The following is a 26,051-nucleotide window of genomic DNA, read 5'->3' as shown; positions in this document are numbered from 1 at the left end:
GACTTTGAGTACTGTCTGTGTGGAGTTTGTACAATCTCTCTGCGACCACGTGGGTGTTCTCTGGGTGATCCAGTTTCCTCCTGCATCCCAAAGACTTGCAGGTTTGTAGGTTAATAGGCATCTGTAAATTGCCCCTAGAGTGTTGGATAGAAATAGCTTATGGGTGATCACTTATGACAGCACGGAGTCGGTTAGTTCGCTCGTGTGTCAGACGATGGAGCTCGCTGTTGGCTTCTGTCGTCCGACATGTTAACAGAATTGTCGCCCGAGGCATCACAGGGTGCATCGCGTCGTCGCTTCCACGAGGAGGCTTCTGTCATCGGTGGGTTGAAAGGACTGTTTCCAAGCAGTATCAGAACGCTAAACTAAACGTTACTTATGTTGATTCATTGGTTTACAGTGCGACCCTGACAGTAAATGTGTAAAGATACTATCCCTAACCCTATCGTGCCCAGAATTTAGTTATAATTATGTTTTACTACTGACAATGCCTATCATGTCAATGGCTATCCTAGCTACCATGCTGGTACAGCAACCTATGGATTTATCAGTGTTTTTAATTTAATGCTGAAATCAGTATTTAATCATGTATTTCGTAATATTTAAAACAAATTATGACAAAATATAATTATAAAATTGAGGTTTTCCTGTTGATTTGCTGCCTGTTAACAACTTCTTGCATGATTGACTGTTCAGCAAGCTCAATGATAGAACTGCTGGATGCGTAAAATCCCTGTAAACTCATGTTCAGCAGCCAACCAATGTTGGCAATGAGCAAATACACCTCTTCAATGCAGCCAAGTTATTAAGAGCAGCTTTCCTTTTCACCAGCATCTAAAGAGAATAGGTTAACTGAGGTACTTGGCACAGAAACCAGTTCATGCTGGCATTTTGTTCCACTTGCACCTCCTCCAATCCTGCATCATCTAAACCCATCAGTGAGCATCTATTCTCCTTTTCCTTTGTCTCTCAAAACTCCCTTTAGTATGCTCCACAGTATAAGTGTGTTTCTGGGCCAAGAATGTTTTCATGAATTCTCTCGTCTTTTTTTGTGACTGATATGTTGTGATGGCTTTCAGTTATGCTTTTCCCTATAACATTATGTCAGAAACACAATCAGAATAATACTTTATTAGCCAAGTTTGTTTTGCAAAAATGAGGAATTTAATTTGCCAAGTCAGTCATACAATAAAATGCAACAAAACATACAAAATACATTTTAACATAAGCATCCACCACAGTGACTCCTCCACATTCCTCACTGTGATGGAGGTGAAAAAAAGTTCAAATCTTTTCCTTTCTATGCTCTCCCGCTGTCGGGGGCCTCGAGCCATCCGTTGACAGGACGATCTTGACTCTCGTAGCCGGTGGTCGGCCCTCCGCATTGTGGCATTCTGCTCCTACATCGGCGGATGTCAGCTTTCCCGCGCCGAGCGATTGAACCCCGTGTTGGGGCTGGTCGGACCTCTGCGTCGTTGGAGCTCCCAACTAGCCTCTACCGAGACTGCGAGCTCCCGATGTAAAGTCCGCAGGCAAGGGATCAGCGATCCCAGGCAAGGGATCAGCTCCGATGTTAAGTCAACGCCCCCCCGGTAGGGCCCAAAGTCAGTCCGAGGAGACCTCCAGCTCCATCAATGGTAGGCCGCAGATTGGTCGGAGATGCGACCCGGAAAATAATTGCATCTCTGTCAAGGTAAGAAACTGAAAAAAAGTTTCCCCCCCCCCCCCCCCCCCCCCCACTCTCTCCCCACATAAAACAAACCGGAGAACATTTACACAGACCTTTAACACGTCCTAGCTTATCACTAACCTCGTGGGACTTGGTGTCAGCACTCATCTCTGCAACTGGATCCTCGACTTCCTGACCAAGACCACCAGACCTCAATCAGTTTGGATAGGGAACAAATCATCCTCTATGGTAATCCTCAACACTGGTTCTCCACAAGGTTGTGTTTTCAGCCCCCTTCTTTATTCCTTGTACACTCACGATTGCTGCCATGTACAAATCTAATTCAATTTTCAAATTTGCAGATGACACCACCATTGTCGGCCAGATATCAAATAATGATGAGATGGAATACAGGAAGGAGATCGAGAACCTCGTGTCCTGGTGTCAAGACATCAACCTTTCTCTCTGAAGAAGGGTCTCGACCCGAAATGATACCCATTCCTTCGCTCCATAGATGCTGCCTCAACCGCTGAGTTTCTCCAGCATTTTTGTCTACCTTCAATCTTTCTCTCAATGTCAGGAAGATAACGGAGATAGTGATCGACTTCAGGAAGTGAAGCATTATACGTATCCCAGTTTGCATTGCTGGTGTCGAGGTAGAGATGTTGTAAAAAAAACTTCAAATTCCTTGGAGTCACTTTCACCAACAACTTCTCGTGGACCACCCATTTTGAAGCAACGCCCAAGAAAGCACACCAACACCTCTACTTCCTTAGAAGGCTTAGGAAATTTGGCATGTCCCGAACAAAACTCTCACCACCTTCCAGAGGTGCGTCTTGGAAAGCATTTTATCAGGATGCATCACAGCTAGGTTTGGGAACAGCTCCATCCAAAACCGCAAGAAATTGCAGTGAATTGTGGACGCAGCCCAGACCATCACAAACCAACATCCCTTCCATTGACTCCGCTTATACCTCACGCTGCCTTGGCAAGGCCAGCAGCATAATGAAGAATGAGTCGCACCCTGGCCATTCCCTCTTCTCCCTTCTTGCATCAGGCAAAAGTGTGAAAGTGCAAACCTCCAGATTCAGGGACAGTTTCTTCCTAGCTGTTATCAGGCAACTGAATCATCCTACCACAATCAGAGAGCAGTGCTAAACTACTATCTTCCTCATTGGTGACCCTTACACTTTCCTTGATCGGACTTCACTGGCTCTACTTTGCACAAAACATTATTCCCTTATCATGTATCTATACACTATAAATGGCTCGATTGTCATCATGTATAGTCTTTCCGCTAACTGAATAGCACGCAACAAAAAGATTTTCACTGTCCCTTGGTACATGTGACAATAAACTAAACTGAACTTTATTCAGCCACTCCTTCAGCTGTTTTTCCCCCAAGAGAAAGGAGACTCAGTCTGATCACCCTTTCCAGATGTGTCCTCATATATTTGGCATCAAACCTCAGTAGTCCATTCACTTTTTCCAGTGCACTCTTTCCGGTACCCTTGTTATAATATGGCAATCAGAACCAAAGACAGCATCTTAAGTTTAATCGTCCTAGTTTCTAACTTAATATCTTCCTATAACTAGATGACGAGGACTGCACATAATATTCAAAGTGTGCTCTCATTAACCACATACTGTATGCTGGAGATCGTGTCTCACAAATCTGTTTTTTGAAGATGTCAACAAAAAGGTTGATGAGGGCAGAGCTGCAGACATTGTATATATGGATTTCACAAGACATTTGACAAGATTCTGCATGGTAGGCTGCTCCAAGTTAGATCGCATGGGATCCAAAGAGAGATAGCCGACTGGACAGTAAAATTAGCTTCATCGAAGGGGAACAGAAGGTGATGATCGAAAGTTGTTTTTCGGACTGGAGGCCTAGGACTAGTGGTGTGCCTCAGGGTTTGGTGCTGGGCCATTGCTGTATGTCATCTATATCAATGATTTGGATGAGAACGTATCAGAACACATTTGATTAGTAAGTTTGCAGATGACACTAAAGTGGGTGGTATTATAGATAGTGAAGATGGTTTCATTCGCGAGTCAGCGGTGGAGAGAGTTAGCAGGCTCAAGTTCCTGGGCATGAACGTCAGACAATTTGTCATTGGCCCAGCATATAATAGAAACACAAAAAAAACAAAAAAAAAAACACAAAGAAGGCATGGCAGCACCTCTACTTTTTTTTTAGAAATTTAAAAAGATTTGGCATGTCACGGAATACCCTGACAAACTTCAACCGATGTATGAAAGAAGGTATACCAACTGGTTTCACATTGGCCTGGCATGGCTATTCCAACGCAAGACATTGCAGATTGGTGGACTCAGCCTGGTCCATCACAGGCACTGCCAACCCCAACAACAAATGCATCTACAAGAGGTGGCATCTCAAGAAGGTCTATCATCAAGGATTGCCACCATCCAGGCCATGCCATCTTCTTGCTGCTACCATTGTGAGGAGATGCAGAAAACTTAAGTCCCACACCACCAGATTCAGGCTACTTTCCAACAACCATCATGTTCCTGAACTGACCTGCACAACCCTAATCCTACCTCACCAGTGGAACAATATGGACCTTGCATTACCTTGGTCTAGTTTTCAACATGTTTTGCATTAGTCTTGTTTTCTTGCATTGTCTTTTTCCTTTCACTGTTGTTCAGAATTTCTGTAATTTATGGATTTTGTATGTTGTTTTTCTGTTTGTTTGTTTCTACGTGCCTGTGATGCTACTCTATGCAATATTTTCATTGTACCTGTATCTTATATAGCAATAAACGTAACTTGACTCATCCATACCTATCTAAGTTCAGGTAGATCCTTGTCTCTCAGACTTCCCTCCACTGACCTTCCCAACACTGATGTTAGTCTCACTGGCTTGTTGTTGGGTTGTTCTTGCACCACTTCTTTAAAAAAAAGGAAGAGCATTAAACATCCTCCAGTCTTCTGGTACCTCACCTCTGGCTAAAATTGATGTAAGTATCTCTGCCAGGTCTCCAGCAATTTCTTACCTCACTTCCCACAATTTGCTATGATATACTTGGCCAGGGCCTAGGGATTTATCCTCCTTTATGTGCTTAGAGATCACCAAAACCACCCTTTTTCCATAGTGAATATGTTTAAAAGACATCACTGTTCTCTTCACTGAATAACATAGCTTTCAAAACCTTCACCATGGTAAATACAAACGAGAAATATTCATTGATAACCTCACCCATCTCTTGTGGCTCCTCGCATAGAAAACTACATTGATCCTTTGGGGGCCTTATCTTTCCCTGGTTACCATTTTGCTCTTAATATACTCCCAGAATCTCTTAAAATTCTTCCTTTAATTTCTTGAGAGGCCCTCAGTAGTGATGGACACTTTTGGTCTATATTCCTCTGCCTCTTGCATTGAACTCAGCTGGCAATTCATTCTGGTTCTCGACTCTATATTTTTTTATCTTTATGTACCACTATTATGGGGTACCTCACTGAAAGCCTTTAAAAAATCCAGGCAAGTTACATCTGCTACATCATCATACACTATGTTATCTCTTTAATATTAGACGTAGGATTTTCCCCTTTGAAATATATGCTGACTATTCATTATTATACTATTCATCTTAACATTTGGTGTAATATGAACACTAGGCAAGATTGAAAAAAATCAGCTTTAAGCATCTTCCCTTTGGAACCTTTCAAAGCAATAAATCTTGAACAAAATTATACGATGGATCATTATAAATCTTCATGTCAATACATTAACGAATACGTGATATTTAGTATTTTGTAATGGGCTAAATTGCATTTGATTTAGTCTAGCTAGGGCCAAATTGCTTATGATTTAGTCAATAAAAGTGCTAAAGTTGTAAGTTTGTCTAGATCCAATTGGCTGAGCTCTGTGATCCTGTAATTTGGAGACAATTTGTAGTAATGCCTTAGCTGATATACCAGTGGGGTTCACTCTCAGAATCGCCTTTTATGATCAGAGAAGACCAGGGTACAGTATTGCCTCCTACCAAAATCGGTGTATTTTTGGACGTGATATGGTCCTTAGTATTCAGAGTAAGCGAAGGACATCTTTATCTGCGAGTAGGTGAACACCAGTCATAGTCAACTTCATTCTGCTAATTAACTAATGTAGTCAAGTATTCATGGTAAATATAAGTATTCATCTGTTCTGATGCTTCTGGCAGGATGGACAATAATGGAAGGATCTAATAAAGCAATGGGCTGTGATATATCCAGTTTAAAGACAATATTATTTGGTGTTTCAGAGAAACCTACCTGAAACTAGAATATAGCTCACTTTATCTTTTAAATGTGACAGGAACAGGATTTCATTTGTTATTAATATGTGGAAAAGGCCTTTTGCAATGAAAATGTCACTTTAATTTTGATAAAAAAAGACCAAGAAACCTCTATTTAACTGCTAATTGTTACTCAAAAGGGGAATTGGAATTTATCCAGTTAATGTTTCTATTTTATCACTGTTGATATATATCCTGTGAAATTAAAAAGTCATATAATTGGTGTTTATTTCAAAGAATGATATAAATTCTACACAATATTCCTTGTTGCTTAATCAACTAAATTATCTATTACCCATTACATTTAGGAATTAAGACAGGAAATCAGATCAGCAAGCAATGCACTTATATCTTTGGATCTTGTAAATGTCTACCAAGTCTATTTTACAATGGTGCACATACAGATGTTATATGCAAGGATCTTATTAGTGCATTTATATATGTTTTACTGCAAGAAATGTTGGAATAATATGCAAATATTACATTTCCTTATGAAATTTGTTTGCAATGCTAATCACAGAAAAAAAAGCATAATTCTATACAAAACACATCAATGGTTTGAAATAGATTATGTTAGTTACATGTTAGTGCTGGTCTGAGTCTGAAAAAGGATCCTGACCTGAAACATCACCTCTCCATGTTCGTCAGGATTGTTGCCTGACCCGCTGAGTTACTCCAGCACTTTGTTTTATTTTGTGAACCAAAATCTGCAGTTCCTTGGTTCTACATTTACCATTTGGGCCAAACAAACCCAAATTCACAAACCCAAATTTAAAGGGCAGTTTTTAAAGCTTTCTGCCAGGCACTCTTATATCTTTATTAATTTGCATAATATATGCAAATGTACTTTTTTCTTCTCATCAAAACCGTTCCTGAAAGGTGGATGATAATCAATTGACAGTGTAAGGAGAGATGAGCAGCATGCTTGCTATGAAAAACAACGTGTGTACAAACTCAGGAAGGACATGGAGCGAATGAATAGAAAACTAATAGGAAAAATCCTTGTGTTCAGATTCATAGCAAGCTTGGAATATATGGGAACAAATTACCTTACATATCAAATTGTAATTGATAGCAAGGCATTTATCTAATGATAGTAAGCAGCATTTTGCACTGCTTTGAACCAAATTACTTGGATGCTTTTATATTTTTGATTAAAACAATAAAAGTACTTTAAAAATTAACAATAAAAAGTTGCTCCAATCAGTTTAAAATGACCTGAAATAATGAATATAAAGAATATATTTTGTATATGTAAAGGTATATATAAATATTTTAGAGAACACCCTTCTACGATTGTTATATGAATCATGTTTTAAACGCAATTTTAAGCATTTACAATATTCTTTGGTACATAAGCAATGTTTCTATTGTGCAATCCCTGCTGAACATGCAACCTACTATAATGTATGTTTTAGAGAATTATTGTTGCGATAGGTGGCAAAAAAGTAAAGTCCTATTTATATTGGGCTTTTAAGCAGCATTTGCCTAGACCAGCATTGTTAAAAACAAAATATATTCCACTATGAAGCAAGTAATTAAACAATCGAAACATCTGTTCACATTTTAGGTGCTGTTAGTCCCCTATCTAATTTTTATGATTATGTATTGGAGAATTCACCGTTGCAGTTGAATTACGTTTAGTATTTGATTTAAAAGTGATTAAAATTAAAAATGATATGCGGAAAGTTTGTATAAATGGTCCAATTTGAAATCTTGCTGATTTCCTGAAAATAACCTCAATGAGTTACATTGTAAATAGTTAAAACATTATCTGATTTTGAAACAAGATCCTGTATAAACAGCAAGGAAAACGGAAGTCAATTTGGATCAATAGATTTCCCAGATAAATATGATCAATAGATTTCCCCAGATTAATAGGATAAATAATAGCAAGACAGACACAATAATGGCAGACAGGCACAAGATCCTGCAGCTTTGCTTCCCCATACTGAAAATGGCTTCTTATTCCTTCATCTCAAATTCAGCCATTTACTGGTTTCTCTCAATTTACAAAGTGTCCATACCAATAGTTTGGGAATTTGTACTTGACAGGAGCCATTTGCTTGATGTAATTGTGACTTTAACATTGTTAAGCTTTTTGGTCCAAAAGATCTGTGTTAAGCTCAGGTCTATAAAGCACGTAACCTAGCCAGAAGAGCTTCTACTTCAGGAACAGCATCACTCTTAGCACTGGAACAAATAGCTTTCTTTTCTTTCTCCCCGATGTCCAAAACAACTTGTCCCTCCCTTTTTCTGACAACCTTGCTCCTTGCGTTAGATGAATGAGCCTCTACTTCATAACTGAGCTCCTTGCCGTTTGGAATTTTTGTTGCGTTTAAGAGGATATTCTGGCGAGAACGTGACCTTTCCATTTGTGCCTTTTGATTTTCTGCAATGAGAAAGAATTTAAAGGGATATTAAATCACAGAACCGAGTTCAACGTATTTTAAAAAACACGCAAAGCAATTAGGATCAAACAGCATGCATGCAGCAGGGAAGAAAACTGTAAACGTGACAGAAACTAGATGAAAACTAGAATTAAATATCACCAGTTGAGTGGAGGGTTGATATCACAAATTTGATTATCTTATTTCAGAGGTTTGCCCCTCATCGAATGCGTCCACTACAAAAATGCTCCTCTGGTAAATTGATTGGCCTCTATACTAACATCTACATGTTGAATATGGTGGTCATATGATAGGATGAACATAATAAAACAGTGATAGCACCAACTTACAAACATAACTCCGCAACTGAAGATCATTTGCTTCGCAACTGCAAGGTTTTTAAGATTTGCCTTTGAATCTTAAAGGGTTGGACATCTAACAAAAGCAAAATTTAATTTTGATACATAATCCATTCTCTATCTATCAGATATCTTTGCAGCATGTTACTAATGGGTGACAGTAATCTTGACTTATCACACTTCCTGTAGCAGTCAGCTGTACAGTTAATGATTAAATGGCTTTGGCTGATTGACTTTCCATAGGAGCAAGAGACAGAAATTTTATCTGCCAGCTTGCAGACATCTAACAAACATTATGAATTATCCTCTTTCACATCTTCAACTATAAAAAACGGACACTCCATATTCATGTAACCTTCAGCATAGCCTGAAAACAGCTTCAACAAACTTGACATGACATTTAAAGTTTTTGGTTATTCTCTGAAAGATGTTCTATCATCCAAATAGTAATGACTTTGGAACAGAAAGCAGCCACTCATGACGGTATGTTTTATGTGAAAGCTGAAAATTTCTACAGAAAACAGCTTGTACTTTAAAAGGCTTCTGCTGAAGATATTTACTGCACGGTCATTTCATGACCGTGCAGTGATGGATGAGTACTTTACTCAGAAGCTTGGATAATCTTGGCAAACCTTTGCGGCATGATCACCTTTAAACCAGAAGGAAATAAATAAATTTATTTCCCAAAACCCCATCGCCTTGCCAGCTATCAATATATTACAGTCGCTTTTTTTGGTGGGAGCAAGCATTAGCCATAAAGGGGTTTGGGGTAGCAGCATAAAATGCTGAACTGTAATGCACTGCCATCTGCCAGTATATTGTAGCATAACTCCCCTCACAACATCAGTGAAGCCCTCCTCTTTGCACTTATTAAAGTGTATTCAGGCAAGAAGGAAACACACATGTGTTCCAGATGTGCTCGTGCATATTTACATATTAAAGAAGGAATCTGTATATTTTTGAAGATTTATTATCAATAATTCCAACGAGGTATTCAATTGATTTTGATTGAACAAATAATATTAAAAATGACAGCATTGTTGTTGACATTACAAAATCTCAAGAGGCTACATGGCCTATACCAGCTTATATTTCTGATGTCCTTAAAATGCCAGCGCAAAGTAGCCAGTTGGACTCTTGCAGATATTTTCAAATAAAATCTTCTGTTTGGCATTTTGAAGATAATTTAATTGCAGGATTCTACAATTATTACTCAGACTTTCTTAGGATATGTAATTTTTCAAGCAGTAAAATATTAGCAAGAAAAAAACAAAACAACCTTATGAAATGGCACTTTGCTTATTGTAGAGGAAGAACAAAATAACATTATGCTGTTCACTTCTGCAATTCATGCATAGAATGCTAATTATTATTGTGTAGACTGTATAAAATCTATTTCAATTTCTCTTCACATACTGCATGCTGATTGTTCAGACTGGCATAGATTTTGCCTGGACCAACATTTGATATTAGAAAGAAAGGTTAGGCATCATCAAGAGACTTTAATTATGCAAAAGCAAGCAAAACGAATTTGATCAGAAACAGATAGGAAGCTTCTATTCCTCTCCGACAGCTGAGGTTAGAAAAACATTTATGTTAATACTGGAGCATCTGCTGATTACATCTGAAGCTGTGGGACACCAACATTAAATCACTGAACCATTTTGGCAGCTTCTAGGTTCGTCAGCTCTACAGGGGCCTAATTTCACTGGTAATTTGCAAAAGATTTCACCAAAGTTTGATAGACAGCCCAAAAAACTTCATCATAGAAAGATATTGTTGACCATTTAAACCTCTGACAACAATTAAAATACATTTTTTTTTTAATTGACCTAATGGATTCAAGTCTTCATAAATTGCTGTACTTGCCATATCATTAAAATATCAAGAGGTCCTTTAAAAGTTAGAACACACAGTTTGTTGACCTCATGCAGTTTTGAAAAAATAAGATTTATGTTAATACATTTTGAAATTGTTTAGAAAAGGGCTATTTTACTGTCTATGACAAATCTGGCACTTTCATCACATCATCAGAAAGGATGCAGAAATCCACTGGCACTTTTCAAAAGATTAGAATATCAAATAGCAGAGAGAATTGGATTTAAATACAAAGAGCATTAGGTTGAAAGTTGCACCTATAATGACTAAACAAGAATAAACCCAGAAAATTAGATTGCATCGCAAATCATAGTTCCCATTGGAGACAGGTGAAAACAATAAAGTTCCAGTTTAAAAATCTGACACAGGAGTAATAAATTTAGAGAATTAGTTGGAACAATTAGAATGCTGTGATGCAAAGTTATGATCTTTATCATAATATATAATTATCACAGTAACATATTGCAAAACTCTTTGACATTAGCTTCAACATAAAGAAATAGGCAGATTACATGTTTTTAATAATCACCAAATGTAAAAAAAACAATAAATTCATACATTTTGTAAAAACTGATAGTGCACACATATCAGCTGCAATATACTTAGATAATGATGCATGTAATGAAGATTAGAAGAGATAACAACTGCATTTTCTATAGTACATAACTGTTTTGGATATATGGCAAAAAACAAAGTGCTGGAGGAACTCAGTGGGTCAGACAGCATCTGTGGAGGGAGATGAACTGATCCCTCACAGATGCTGCCTGACCGGCTGACTTCCTTCAGCACTTTGTTTCTGCAGTCTCTTGTGTCTCCATTTGGATATACGGCAGCATGAAAACATTACCGTGCCTAAAAATCAGGTTGGTGATCTGCCTTCTAAGTTAACTGAAGCCAGGACACAAGAGATCAGCTCAACAAAATATTGTTTTATACAATGGACTTCATACATGATTAATGTAGACTTCCAATCTGGTCAGAAAGCAATTTTAACAAGCGATTCAGCTGGTCAGCTGATATCATGCAGGAGCCTGTAAAATTGAAAATTTACTTTATTTTAATTCTGGAGACGATGATACGGCAGCTTATGCATCTAGCCCCACCTGTCCCCGTTCATAAGTGATAGGAGCAGAATTAGGCCATTTGGCCCATCGTCTACACCACCATTCAACTATGGCTGATCTATCTCTCCCCAAACCCCATTCTCCTGCCTTTTCCCCATAACCCCTGACATCCATAGTAATCAAGAACCTATCCATCCCCGCCTTAAAAATATCCATTGACTTGGCCTCCACAGCCTTCTGTGACAATGAATACCACAGATTTGCTGCCCTCTGACTAAAAAAATTCCTCCTCATCTCCTTTAAGGTACCTATAAGGTAAAATGCAACTACTCTCAGCTTTAGTAGCAACAATGAATGGATCGACTGGGCTTATATACACTGGAATTTCAATGGATGAGAGGGGATCTTCTAAAAACATATAAAATTATTAAACGATTGGACCGACTAGATGCAGGAAAAATATTCCCGATGTTGGGGAAGTCCAGAACCAGGGATCAGTTTAAGAATAATGGGTAGGCCATTTAGCCAGAGAGTTGTGAATCTGTGGAATTTTGTGGATGATCAGGCAGGCTCGAAGGGCCGAATGACCTACTCCTGCACCTATTTTCTATGTTTCTATGTCTAACATTAATAATTTAGCTCTCTTCCCTTTATTTGTGTCAGTTTAATCACAAAAACGTTCAAAGTAATTTGATAAACATCCACAGCCAGCACACTCATCCCTGTTCAGAAAGTTATCCTGCTAAACCTCACATCTACCTCACCATTAAAAATGTTGGCAAGGGGCTGATTGAAGCTGTTGAAAGGCATAGGTTATTATCAGCATAAACATCACACTCTAAACTTGCAGTAAGGAACTATTTACGCTCATGGTGGCCTATGACAAAACATTGCAGTTGCCTTACTGGGTTGGGTGCCTCCCCTCCCTAGTCTAAATCTGGATGATGCTAATAATTTTCTCATCAGCTAGAGCCATGTGAGATAAAGCTTGCTGTGACATAAAATGGCAGGAAAAGCCTTGCCCACAAACCTGCTGAGAAAAAGTTAGAAAGTGCATCCAAGATCACAATAGAAAATGATGCAATTACTCAGCGGGTCAAGCAACATCTGAAACATTAACAGTTCTCTGCTTCTTATAACACCGTTTAACCTCCTTACTATCCCCAATTATCTCTTATTTTCTCATTTAATTTTAGATGTTCAGTATCTGTAGCATTTTGTTTTCCAGGCTAAACAAAGATGTTTGGCTCAGTTGACTATTAAGTCTGTGAAAATCATGAATGCTTTTGAATCATTCTGACTTTGAGGAACATTTCAAGCCAAATTCAAAATGATCTACTGAAAAAGGTGGTAAAAATTAAAAACTGAAACACGATCAACAAACAATTTTCCTCCACAGAAATCAATGGGACTACCTTCCATATCAGGACAAAGCAACGTCTGTAGTTTGAGGGATATAAATTCTGGTGTGCATGACAATAAACAAATCTAAATTAATCAAACAACTGTCTTTAAAAAAGAATCTCAAGCAAATTAAAAGCTGGACATCTCTCTTTTGTCATTATTGTTCCTTTAATCTAATGCAAGAAAAAAAACATATTTGCTTGATTTTGAACAATCTTTAATTTGTTGACATTTGCATTTGACTTATCAAGCTTGATCAAGTTTAAACCAACATTGAAAACCCTTTGTAATATATGATAATTTTAAATGATTGTGGTACAAATTAGAACATAAGGGCGTTGTGGTAATGTGCACCGGGTTAGACGTTATACAACCAGATCTTCTGCCCATGCTGTTTCTGTGACTATATGTTCTTTGTGATGTTCTTTGCAGGAAGATTGTTCCCGATGTTAGGGAAGTCCAGAACAAGGGGTCACAGCTTGATTCCTTTTAAAACGAGTGAGAAGAACAAGTTAGCCACAACATAAGGGCGCTTGTGGTAACGTGCACCGGGTTAGACGTTATACAACCAGATCTTCTGCCCATGCTGTTTCTGTGACTATATGTTCTTTGTGATTCCATAGGATTGGGTGAAATTGAGGCTCAAATATCAGATATAACTGTCCTACAACATGGAATTGTTCACAGACCACTAACAGGCCTGGACCTGGGAACAACCTGATGATTTAACTTTGCATCTAAAATTTAACTTTGCAATCAAGGGTGAAAATGCATCAGCCATTGCAAGCACAAAGTTGAAAGGCTGGATGGAAATAACGTTAGGAAATTTGCAGGTGACACAAAGTCGTGTGGCAGTGTGAACTGTGAAGAGAATGCTGTGAGGATGCAGAGCGACTTGGACAGGTTGGGTGAGTGGGCAGATGCATGGCAGATGCAGTATAATGTGGATAAATGTGAGGTTATCCACTTTGGAGGCATGAACGGCAAGGTAGATTATTATCTGAATGGTGTCAGGTTAGGAAAAGGGGAAGTACAACGAGACCTGGGTATCCAAATATATGTCATTAAAAGTAAGCATACAGGTACAGCAGGCAGTGAAGAAAGCTAATGGCATGTTGGCTGTCATAACATGAGGAGTTGAGTATAGGAGCAGAGGTCCTTCTACAGTTGTACAGGGCCTTGGTGAGACCACATCTGGAGTATTATGTACAGTTTTGGTCTTCTAATTTGAGGAAGGACATTCTTGCTATTGAGGGAGTGCAGCGCAGGTTCACAAGGTTAATTCCCGGGATGGCGGGACTGTCATATGATGAAAGAATGGAGCGACTGGGCTTGTATTCACTGGAATTTCGAAGGTTGAGGTTCCTATCTTATAGAAACATATAAAATTATTAAGGGATTAAGCTAGATGCAGGAAAGTTGTGGGAGTCCAGAACCAGGGACCCCAATTTAAGAATAAGGGGTAGGCCAATTAGAACTGAGATGAGGAAAAACTTTTTCACACAGAGAATTTTGAATTTGTGGAATTCTCCGCCTCAGAAGGCAGTGGAGGCAAATTCACTGGATACATTCAAAAGAGAGTTAGATAGAGCTCTTAGGGCTAGTGGTATCAAGGGGTATGGGGAGAAGGCAGGAACGGGGTACTGATTGGGGATGATCAGCCATGATCACATTGAATGGCGGTGCTGGCTCGAAGGTCCGAATGGCCTACTCCTGCACCTATTGTCTATTAACTCAGCGTGATAGGCAGCATCTCTGGATAGAAGGAATGGGTGACGATTTGGGGCGAGGCCCTTCTTTAGACGGAGAGTCAGGGGAGAGGGAGTCAGAGATTTGGAAGGGAAATGTGTGAAAACAAGAGATCAAAGGGGACTAAGTTCAAGGAAAATGTAGAATGGTCATTGTTAGCTGAAGGGAAGGTGACAATGAGCCATACAATCAGTAAAGTTTAATCAGGACAGTGAAATTAATCAGAGAACTAGGATGGGGGAAGGATGGAGAGAGAGAAAGCAAGTGTTACTTGAAATTGCAGAAGTCAAAACTCATACCGTTGGCCAAGCGAAATATGGGGTGCTGTTCCTCCAATTTGTGTTTTGGTGTCACTCTGACAGTGGAGGAGGCCCAGGCCAGAAAGGTCAGTTTGGGAATGTTCAAGTATTTAGCAACCGGGAGATCACGTAGGTCTAGGCGGACTGAGCGAGGTGCTCAGCGAAACGATCGCCGAGTCTGCGCTTGGTATCGCCGATATATAGGAGTCCACACCTGGAATAGCGGATACAGTAGATGAGGTTGGAGGAGGTGCTCGTCTCTGCCTCACCTGAAAGGATTGTCGGGGTCCTTGGATGGAGTTGAGGGAGGAGGTATAGGGAAAGTTTTTGCATCTCCTGCGGTGCAAGGGAAAGTACCTGGGGAGGGGGTGGTTTGGGTAGGAAGGGATGTTAATCAGGGGGTTGTCGAGGGAATGGTCTCTGTGGAATGCGGAAATGGGTGGAGCTGGGAAGGACATGCTGAGAGAGATGCAAGAAATGGTCAGGACAATACAAAATTGGTGATAACAAAGTGGCAAAAAACATTAAATAATAACAGCTTCACTATTGACCAATGAATTGGATCATGGACATGATATTATTATTATTATTTTATTATTATTTATTATTATTAAACTTTTATTTCAGACTCAAGGTCTAGATAAAAGACGACATTACATAGAATACATTGCATATAACAACACCATAAAATACATATAAAAGCTTAGTAAATTACTTTTGAGCATCATAAATTATATACATAAACACAATACATGGTTTGAAATCCAGAATAAAAAGAAAGATCAGTGTCCTACACAACTGGGATTGGTAGCGTGTAGTACTAGACCTTATGTTTGATAAGACTAACATAATTTCATTTTCAGAGTCATTAATCCTGCAAATAAATTTATACATATGATTTCTTAGGATAGCTTGTATAGTACTGACTCCTGCAGCCATAAACATTTTACTTGCACTGCACCATCTAGGTTTCTTCAACAGTATTCTCATTGCATCATTATACGCTACTTTGAGTCTCTTATACTTGTTTTTCTCTAATTGGACCACAGGTGTGATGTATAGGGTGGTGTAAAATATGCTCTAAACAGAGACATCTTCACTACATCTGTACACACACCAAACTTGCGTAAGAGGATATTCGCTTGTACATACAGTATATGCAATTGCCCATAAATACCCTCATCATCTGTCATTTGTTCTGGAATAAAATGTCCAAGATATTTTACCTTATTACAGACACTAAGATTATTGTCAGACAATTAAAAATCAGGACATTTTAGACATTTATCCTCTTTGTTTCTACAGATCATAACAGCACTCTTACCAGCATTATATTTAATATCATGTTCCAGACCATACACAGAACATATGGTAAGGAGCTGCTGGAGACCAGCGCTAGGTGGGCTAAAGACCACAAGATTATCTGCATACATAATATAGTTCACTAAAGTATTACCAATCATGCACCCAGTATTACAGGCTTTCAATTGCTTGTACAGATCATCAATATAAAGATTTAAAAGGTCTGGGGACAAAATTCACTCTTGTCTGACACGAATGCTAACCCCAAATGGGGCTGAGACTCTATTGCCCCATTTTACTTGCATAGTCTGGTAGGCATACCACTAAGTCGGAATTCTCACAATGTATTTAGGCACTCCTGTTTGACTCAATTTATCAAACAGCTTTCTATGATTAACATGGTCAAATGATACAACAGTACTGAAGAAAAACGAAATAAACTCATCAAACTTTATTTCATTTCGATTGATGAAATTAAAAATGATTAAATTCCGAGATTAGAGTTTTACATCCATGGATTCTAAATGAATCTAAGTAATAGCAAGGAATCTGTTCGGCATTAACTAATTCTTTAGTAAAAAAGTGCAGTGTTAGAGAATTTTAATGTTAGTTTTAAGAAAGGATATAAAATATCTCCAGGGAACAATTAGTCAGACAATTTAACATTGGAAGTTGGAAAAAGATAGAGCTCCAATAAATGAGAATAAAGAAAACTATCTGGAAACTTGAAACTTCAAAAGCTAAAGTCTTGCTTCAGCACCTTTATTAAATCATTTGAAGAGGTAACAGAGAAAGTTCGACAAAAGGCATTGTAGTAAATGCAGACATCATGTTTCATAGACATTATGGTTCAAAGAGGTTACAAGGGTCTTACGGAAGTTTAGAATTCAACAGATCACAAGGATTGCTCAAGCACCAAGAAGCACAAATTGGAATGATAGTATTTGTGATACAACTTTTGTCATTCAAGCAATGCCCTTGCTGTTGTATAACAACCATCTATTCCTGTTCTTGACATTATGGCAACATTTGAAACTGGGCCACCTGGTCATGGAACTGATGCCTTTTGTTTTTCAAGACTATTTTCAATTTCCACCAATTGTTACAATGGAGTAGGCTTCCAATAACGGTTCTGCAGCAATTTACATTCAGAAACACAACAGTTTATGCGTAATTCAATGGCTAGGGCTGCAATTGTAGCAGTTTGCATACCTCTAGCAACCTCTACCCCCAATACCTCCTCCCTTGATGCTGTCCAGGGACCCCGACAGTCCTTCAGGTTAGATAGCGGTTCACTTGCACTTCCTCCAACCTCATCTACTGTATCCGTTGTTCAAGATGTGGACTCTTATACATCAGCGAGACCAAATGTAGACTGGGCGATCGTTTCGCTGAACACCTTTGCTCAGTCCGCCTGGACATACCCGATCTCCCAGTTGCCAAACACGTTAATTCCCCTTCCCATTCCCACACTGACCTATCTGTCCTAAGCCTCCTCCATTGTCAGAGTGAGACTAATCACAAATTGAAGGAACAGCATCTCATATTTCACTTGGGCAGCTTGCAACTCAGTGGTATGAATATTGATTTATCTAACTTCAAGTAACCCCTGCACTCCCTCTTTCTCCATCCCTTCCCCACCCAAGTCGCACAAGGTTCCCGTTCTCACCCAACAAACAGCTAACAATGGATTGTTCCTTTGTCATCGTTACTTTTTTGCATATCTTTTTCAATTGTTCTTTCTCTCTCTACATCACTGTCTATATCTCTTGTTTTTCTTTCCTCTGACTAGTATGAAGAAGTGTCTCGACCCGAAACATCATCCATCCCTTCTCTCCAGAGATGCTGCCTGTCCTGCTGAGATACTCCAGCATTTTGTGTCTATCTCTAGCAACCACCTTTGAGAAGCAGAATCATCCAACTTATATTCTTCAGTTAAGGTGCACCATGGGAATTTAACTGGGAGTTCACTTAGACTCCTGCAGGTCAGAATAATTCTTCAGCCTCATCTGCTTTTTTTGCAGAACTCATTTTTTCCTTCCTTCCAGAGATGCTGCCTGATCTGCTGAGTTACTCCAACCACTTTGTGTTCTGCCCCTTGTGTAAGTAGGTGATTGGAGAATCAGGGGGGTGTTGATAGGCACATGGGAGAGGAGAGCTTGCAGGGAAATGTTCTCCTTTATTGGGAATGGGATTCATAGACTCAATGGCAAAATGTTCTCTTATGTTGCACTTTCTACAATAAATCAGAAGATGCACTCTACAGACATTTGGAGTGCCTGTAAAATTCATACATCACCACAATATTTCATTCGTTATGTAAGGAGTTGAAGTAAATATCATGTGCTTATAATAGTGAACAAAAATTGGAAGGAGTTTGTACCTGAAGCATAGAAACATAGAAATTAGGTGCAGGAGTAGGCCATTCGGCCCTTCGAGCCTGCACCGCCATTCAATATGATCATGGCTGATCATCCAACTCAGTATCCCGTACCTGCCTTCTCTCCATACCCCCTGATCCCCTTAGCCACAAGGGCCACATCTAACTCCCTCTTAAATATAGCTCCAAAGAAGCACCAAAGAAATGGTAATAAGCAACACATTAATTTGGCCTAAGTGGTTATTAATTTGTATGGAAGAGCAAATCAAGATCTTATCATAGAAAACACTAATAAATAATTTGTTTCTAGTAACATAATTAGGTGCCAGGAAGGTCTCAGACATACGCATAGTCATAGAGTGTGGAAAAGGCCCTTCGCCCAACTTGCCCACACTGACCAACGTGCCCCATCTACAATAGTCCCACTTGCCTGCGTTTGGCTCATATCCCTCTAAACCTATCCTATCCTGGTACATGTCCAAATGTTTTTTAAACATTGCCATCGTACCTTCCTCAACTACCTTCTCTGGCACCTCGTTCCATAAATCTACCACAAATTGTGTAAAACATTTGCCTCTCAGGTTCCTTTTAAATCTTCAAGGAAATGTTGGCACTCCAAGGAATAAACCTGCCCAACCTCTCGCTATAGCTCAGGCCCTCAAACCCTGCCATACTAAGATGAATTGTAACAGAAAACCTGATAAAAAAGTACCACTGGGCTCATTGTATCCCAAACTGATTGCTTATATAATTTTAACCAGGGATAAATTGCTTTTATCAGTGATTTGTATACAAAACAAAAACAGGTGTATAAACTGATCAAAAATCTCAGCTAAATATCTCTACCCAGAGACTGGTGAGTATGTGGAACTTAGCAACACAGGCAGTTGTTAAGGTAAATCGTACATGTGCACCAAGAGAAGAATCGGAGAGAGAAGTGAACAGACAATTGTACTGAAAGGAGTGCACAGGGAGGGAGTGCACATGACACAATTAAGGAAGAAATATCAACAAGGTTTGGTTGGTCTGAATAGCATTTACTTATAGCATGTAGATGCCATTCAAAAGAAATTGCAGTGAATGCCACCTGAGGGACAGAGTAGTCTTTCAAAGGCAAATATTTCAGCTTCATTGTCTGTGTCAATTTCCAGAATGGATTCTGCACAAAATAAACAAGGCCAGAAATGTTGCATTCATTTCAACCTCAGAAAAGGGAACTTCAAGCAACTCTGCTTTCAAACAGATGTTTTGAACAGTGAACTTTATACCTTTCTGATACGATGTTATTGAATAGTTTAGTTTAGTTTAGAGATACAGTGAGGAAACAGGCCCTTTGGCCCACCGAGTCAGAACCGTCCAGTGATCCCTGCACATTAACACAATCCTACTACTAGGGACAATTTACACTTACACCATGCCAATTAAACTACAATCTTTGGAGTGTGGGAGGAACCCGAAGATCTCTGAGAAAACCCACATGGTCAACGGGAAGAACGTACAAACTTCGTACAGATAACACCACCCGTAGTCAGGATCGAACCCGGGTCTCCAGCGCTACAGGCGCTGTAAGGCAGCAATTCTACCACTGCTCCATTGTGCCGCCCTCGCGTTGCATAAAGGCCCTGTCCCACTTATGTGTCCTTGGCACACAAATTACCCGACCTCATCGTCGCTTTGAGGTGCACGGGCATCGTGTGGTCACGAGGGCCGGTCCCACTGAGCAGCACGGAGGGGTATGTAGTTGTGCGCAATATCTCTCGATGCTCCGAAATTTTGTAGCGAACGGAAATTTCTGTCGCGTAACTGACGGCCCAAGACCATGGCGCGATGCAACGTCTCAACTCCAACAACAGCAGAAGCAGCCAAACGTTCGCTGAGCTCAGCCTAGGGCTTACGGCAATTGCAGTCCGGATCCGCCCCCACTTCTACTCCCAGAGCGGGGCCAAGAAAATTGAAAATAGACACAAAATGCAGGAGTAACACAGCGGGACCGGCAGCATCTCTGGAGAGAAGGAATGGGTGACGTTTCAGGTCAAGACGCTTCTTTCAGACTGACGATGGGTCTCGACCCGAAACATCACCCATTCCTTCTCTCCAGAGATGCTGCCGGTCCTGCTGAGTTACTCCAGCATTTTGCGTCCATCTTCAAATGACGTCACACGCTCCAGACTGCCGTGCGGGCGCATGAAGTCGCACGCGACTTTCGCGGGACCGTCGTGCCTCAACGCGACCTGTCCTTGGTCGCGTAATTAGCGTGCCAAGGACAGGTAAGTGGGACAGGGGCTTAATGGTGATTCTTCAGTAAGTGTCTACTTTGGTGTCCCGCTACTCTGATGCTGTATATAAGGAAAACCTGTAATTCTATCCCATTTCTTCTTTTTCTATATTGTTAATAAATATAATCCTCATAAATAAAGATTAACCCCGAAGTGTTATTTTTTAAATGATTTTCCCCCGATGTTCTATGCTCCCCCCCCCACCCGTCCGGAAAACCGCATGTCCCAATAGTTACGTGAAATTTTAAGTCAGCATAGTTATTTAATGGAGGATTTATCTGAAATGAAAATACTTTTAAAAGGTAGGTATTAATAATTAAAATGTTTATCACCCATAAAAATATTCCTGTATTCTTGATAACATTTAAAATCTTACCGTTTTTTTTCAAAGATTTCTTGTCCTGACAATTGGAGTCATTTACCATCACTCATCTATGTTGAGCAATCCCACTATAAATAAAACTAGACTAAGTGGGACCCGTTGGGTCCCATGTTCACACGGGAGGGCTGGTCCCCCAACACAATATTCCACCTCTCCACCAATTCCAATATAGGTGGCCAGTGGGGGGGGCTTTCTGGAGTGCTAGTATGGGTGTTGTGGGCTGAAGGGACTGTTTTCCAGAGGGCTAGTATGGACATTGTGGGCCAAATGGATTCTTGGGGTGGCAGTTCAGTCACTCAAGCCTGATGTGCTGGCAGCTCACTTAAGGCTGGTGGGCTGGCAGTTGACTCATGGCTATTCCTTGAAATTCCATTTCAAGCAGGGTGCAAGGCCACCAAATTCAAATGCAGTTTCCTACCATTGCAAGCAGGGTGCAAGGCCACCAAATTCAAGTGCAGTTTCTGACCACTTCAAGCAGGGTGCAAGGCCACCAAATTCAAGTGTAGTTTCATACAACTTCAAGCAGGGTGCAAGGCCACCAAATTCAGGTGGTTTCCTACCACTTCAAGCAGGGTGCAAGGCCACCGATTTCAAGTGCAGTTTCCTACCACTTCAAGCAGGGTGCAAGGCCATCAAATTCAACTGCAGTTTCATATCACTTCGAGCAGGGTCCAAGTCCACCAAACTCAAGTGCAGTTTCATACCACTTCAACCAGGGTGCAAGGCCACCAAATTCAAATGCAGTTTCATGCCACTTCAAGCAGGGTGAAAGGCCACCAAATTCAAGTGCAGTTTCATGCCATTTCAAGCTGGGTGCAAGGCCACCAAATTCAAGTGCAGTTTCATGCCAAGCAGGGTGCAAGGCCACCAAATGCAAGTGCAGTTTCATGGCACTTCAAGCAGGGTGCAAGGCCACCACATTCAAATGCAGTTTCATACCATTTCAAGCAGGGTGAAACCACCATAAAATCACCATAAAACGACACAAAACACCACACTCACAGTTCAGTAGTGTGTTCAGTTGATTCACAGCTCAGACAGAGTCGTGGCCTCTCCCACCCCCATCTTGCAGAGACTGAGCCACATCCACACTTCCGGGTTTTATAATCCCTCCCCCCTCCCACCAGAAGGGCGTGGCCCTCATGGCATGATTGACAGGAGAGATACTCAACAAGTTTTAAACATTAATAACTCTTTTATTTTTAATCGATGGGAAAAATCCTCTTGTCCTGCACAGCAGAGGGAGACTGAGTAAAATGGCCAAATATCACAGCCATAAGTCGCAGCGTTTTTTCTAAAATCAATATACAGAACAACAGGATGAAGACAAGATCAGACTTTTAGTAATATAGATTGACGCGAACTTCCGACCTCAAAAGACCGCGGGATTCAAAAGTCGTCTACCTTGTGAATTTCTCCTGATTCGCGGGGCGAGAAGCGTGTGAAAACTCCACTTTTTGCTGCATGGCGGGTACGTGCCTTTAATCACCGCAATCTCCGTACGGTGTTGAAGTCTTAGAAATGTTTTAAAAACCGTTCTTTTATGATTAGTACTGGAGAGGTGTTCACGCCATGTGCCATTCGTCCACACGATAGGGCCAGGCATGGCCTTCCGGTGATGCCATGCTGGGCTAAAGGCTTGGGCCACCATACCCGTCACGGCCAGCTCCGTAACTTAACCCCGATCTCCATCTAGCTCCATCTCCAGCTCCTCCAGAATATTTTCTTCCCTAACGTTACCGCTACGTTAAGGCTACCGCTACCGCTACCACTAACGCTAACCCAACTTTGCGAATTTCTCCTGATTCACGGCATGAGAAGCGAGTAAAACTACGCTTTTTGCTGCATTTGGGTGAGTGCCTTTAACCAGCGCCATCTCTGAACGGTGTTGAAGGCTTAGAAAATTTTTTAAAAATGTTCTTTTTTGATTAGTACCGGAGATGTGTTTGTGCCATGTGCCATTTGTAAACAATATGGCCAGGCATGGTCTTCCGGTGAGGCCATGCTGGGCTAAAGGCTTGGGCCACCTTAACCCTAACTCCCAGCCCTAGATCAGTAGCCCCAGAACTTGATTTCTGGAAAGGAATTCTTGTACATCTTTTACATGGCCACAAAAAACATAAAAAATGTATTACACTTAATTCATAACACTCATAACACTTTATTCATTTTAGGTTTAATCTTTATTGATGAGTATGTTTATTAACTATAGAAAAAGAAGAAATGGGATAGAATTACAGGTTTTTCTTGTATACAGCATCAAAGTAGTGGGACACCAAAGTAGACACTTACTGAAGAATCGCCCTCATACTAAGCTGTACACTGTTAAACTGTTAAAAACTGTTATTTAAGAATTGATATGTACTAGGCCCCCCTCGGTCATGACTGACCATGGGTGATGCATCCTAGTTGTTGGCTGCTTGCTCCAAACCTCGGCTGGAGCAGCGTCGCTTGTGGCTGAAGAGACCAATGCGGGAGTGACAGGCTCTGTGGCAAAGGTCACATTTGTGTGTGGTCTCTGGTTTGTTGAAATTGCTGCGCTCCTTTCTGCGTGCCCGCTTGTCTGCCGCTGTGTTCAACAGTTTCTCTTCCCCCGTTCTGAGATCCTGATTCAGGGTACCTCTCCATCTCGTGCGGTCAGCTGCACGGCTCTCCCAGGACTCCACATTGATGTCGAGCGCCTTCATATCTTACTTGCAGACATCCTTGTAACGTAGCTGAGCTGGGGGCGGCCGATGGTTCTCCTCCCAGATGTCAGCTCTCCATAGAGGATGTCTTTCGGAATACGGCCATCCACCAGGGACTGGACATGACCTAGCTACCGCAGTCTGCGCTGTCTGAGTAGAGTGTACGTACTGAGAAGGCCAGCACGAGACACGATCACGGCGTTGGACACTCTGTCTTGCCAGGATATGCCCAGGATATGGCGGATGCTTCTAAGGTATAAGGTGTTGAGTCTTCTATTCTGTTTGGCATATGTAGTCCATGTCTCTCTGCCATACAGCAGCGTGCTGTTGACACAGGCGTTGTAGATGGCTATCTTTGTCTGCACTGTCAGCTTTGGGTTGGTCCACACTCGAGTTGTGAGGCGAGCGAGAGTTGTAGCTGCCTTCCCGATCCTCTTATCAATCTCTGTGTCCAGGAGAGGTTGTCGGTGATGGTGGAGCCGAGGTATGTGAACTGATGGACGGCATCAAGTTCGTAGTCGTCGATGGTGATGACAGGCGGCGCGGCGCCTCTGTATCCTGCCCCAAGACGTTCGTCTTCTTCAGACTGATGAGCAGCCCGAAGTCCTTGCATGCCCGATAGAGGCGGTCCATCAGTGACTGTAGTTCCTGCTGGGTGTGGGACACAACTGCAGCGTCGTCGGCAAACAACATGTCACTAATGAGAACAACGTACCTTTGTCTTTGCTCTGAGGCGGGTGAGGTTGAAGAGCCTGCCATCTGATCTAGTACGCTGGTAGATCCCCTCTGTTACATTGCCGAAGGCATGTTTCAGGAGCAGAGCGAAGAAAATCCCAAAGAGTGTGGGAGCGAGGACGCAGCCTTCTTTGACGACACTGCAGATATCGAAGGACTCCGGGAAGCTGCCATTGAACTGCACTGTCCCCTTCGTGGAAGGATTCTATCATGCTCTGCAGTTTTGGTGGGCAGCTGATCTTTGGTAGAGCCTTAAATAGGCCATCTCTGTTGACGAGGTCGAATGCCTTGGTGAGGTCTATGAAAGCAACATACAAGGGCATCTGCTGTTCTCTGCACTTCTCCTGGAGCTGGCGAATGGAGAAGACCATGTCCACTGTTGACCTTCCAGCTCGGAAACGGCACTGTGACTCTGGGTAGACACTTCTGCCAGCTTCTGCAGGCGGATCAAGATGACCCGAGCAAAGACCTTGCTGACGATATTGAGGAGGGAGATGCCTCTGCAGTTGTTGCACTCGCTTCTCTCGCCCTTGTTCTTGTAGAGGATAATGATCGTGGCATCCCTCATGTCCTGCGGTACAGCTCCTTCTTGCCATCACTGGCAGAGGACTTCATGCAAAGGAAGCAGTAAGGTAGTCTTGCAATGCTTGATCAGGTCAGGGGGAATCCCGTCGCTGCCTGGGGTCTTGCCTGAGGCCAGGCTGTCAATGGCCTTGCTGAGCTCTTCTACCGTCGGCTTTGCGTCTAACTCATCCACACGTGTTCACACCTATTGTATTTGCTTTGAGAACTGTTCAAAATTGTTATATAGTGTATTGAACATTCACCTGAGTAAACAAGGTTTTATCTACAGTAGCTGCCTTGTATTTTCGCATGAAAAAATTGATAAAAATGAATGAAACACCAGTGTTAAGGAAACACTAATCCCTATTCATTATGTTGCTTCCTGTTCTTAACCTTTAACAACTGTTGGAGCCTTAAGATAGTTTTAGGCATCTCCATCACGTTGAGTCATATCCGTCACATGAGTATTTTATGCTCATAATGTGTAAAATAATACAACAATGACCATAATTATCAATTGTAATTGATAAATGAACAGTATGCTTCAGCCTATTCATCTGGTCAATATTGTTTTAGAGGAAGTTGGTGAAAAGTTATGCGACGGTTACCAT

The 26,051-nt window shown here is 41.0% G+C and overlaps 1 protein-coding gene across 2 annotated transcripts in view; it reads right to left on the bottom strand.

Annotated features, from left to right (window-relative positions):
• Window positions 1–6,182: 6,182 nt before the first annotated feature.
• LOC129698312 (protein diaphanous homolog 3-like) overlaps window positions 6,183–26,051 on the bottom strand; it is a 463,901-nt gene continuing 444,032 nt past the window's right edge. For both annotated transcript variants that reach the window (XM_055637392.1, XM_055637391.1), the window contains exon 28: window positions 6,183–8,363. In XM_055637392.1, the coding sequence (XP_055493367.1) occupies window positions 8,104–8,363 (260 nt within the window). In that variant the 3' untranslated portion in view covers window positions 6,183–8,103. The remainder of the gene's footprint in view (window positions 8,364–26,051) is intronic.

This window comes from Leucoraja erinacea, chromosome 6 (genome assembly GCF_028641065.1).
Source record: "Leucoraja erinacea ecotype New England chromosome 6, Leri_hhj_1, whole genome shotgun sequence".
Taxonomy (NCBI): Eukaryota; Metazoa; Chordata; class Chondrichthyes; order Rajiformes; family Rajidae; genus Leucoraja; species Leucoraja erinaceus.
The sequence above is the reverse complement of the archived record's forward strand: the minus strand, read 5'-3'. Positions and strand labels throughout refer to the sequence as shown.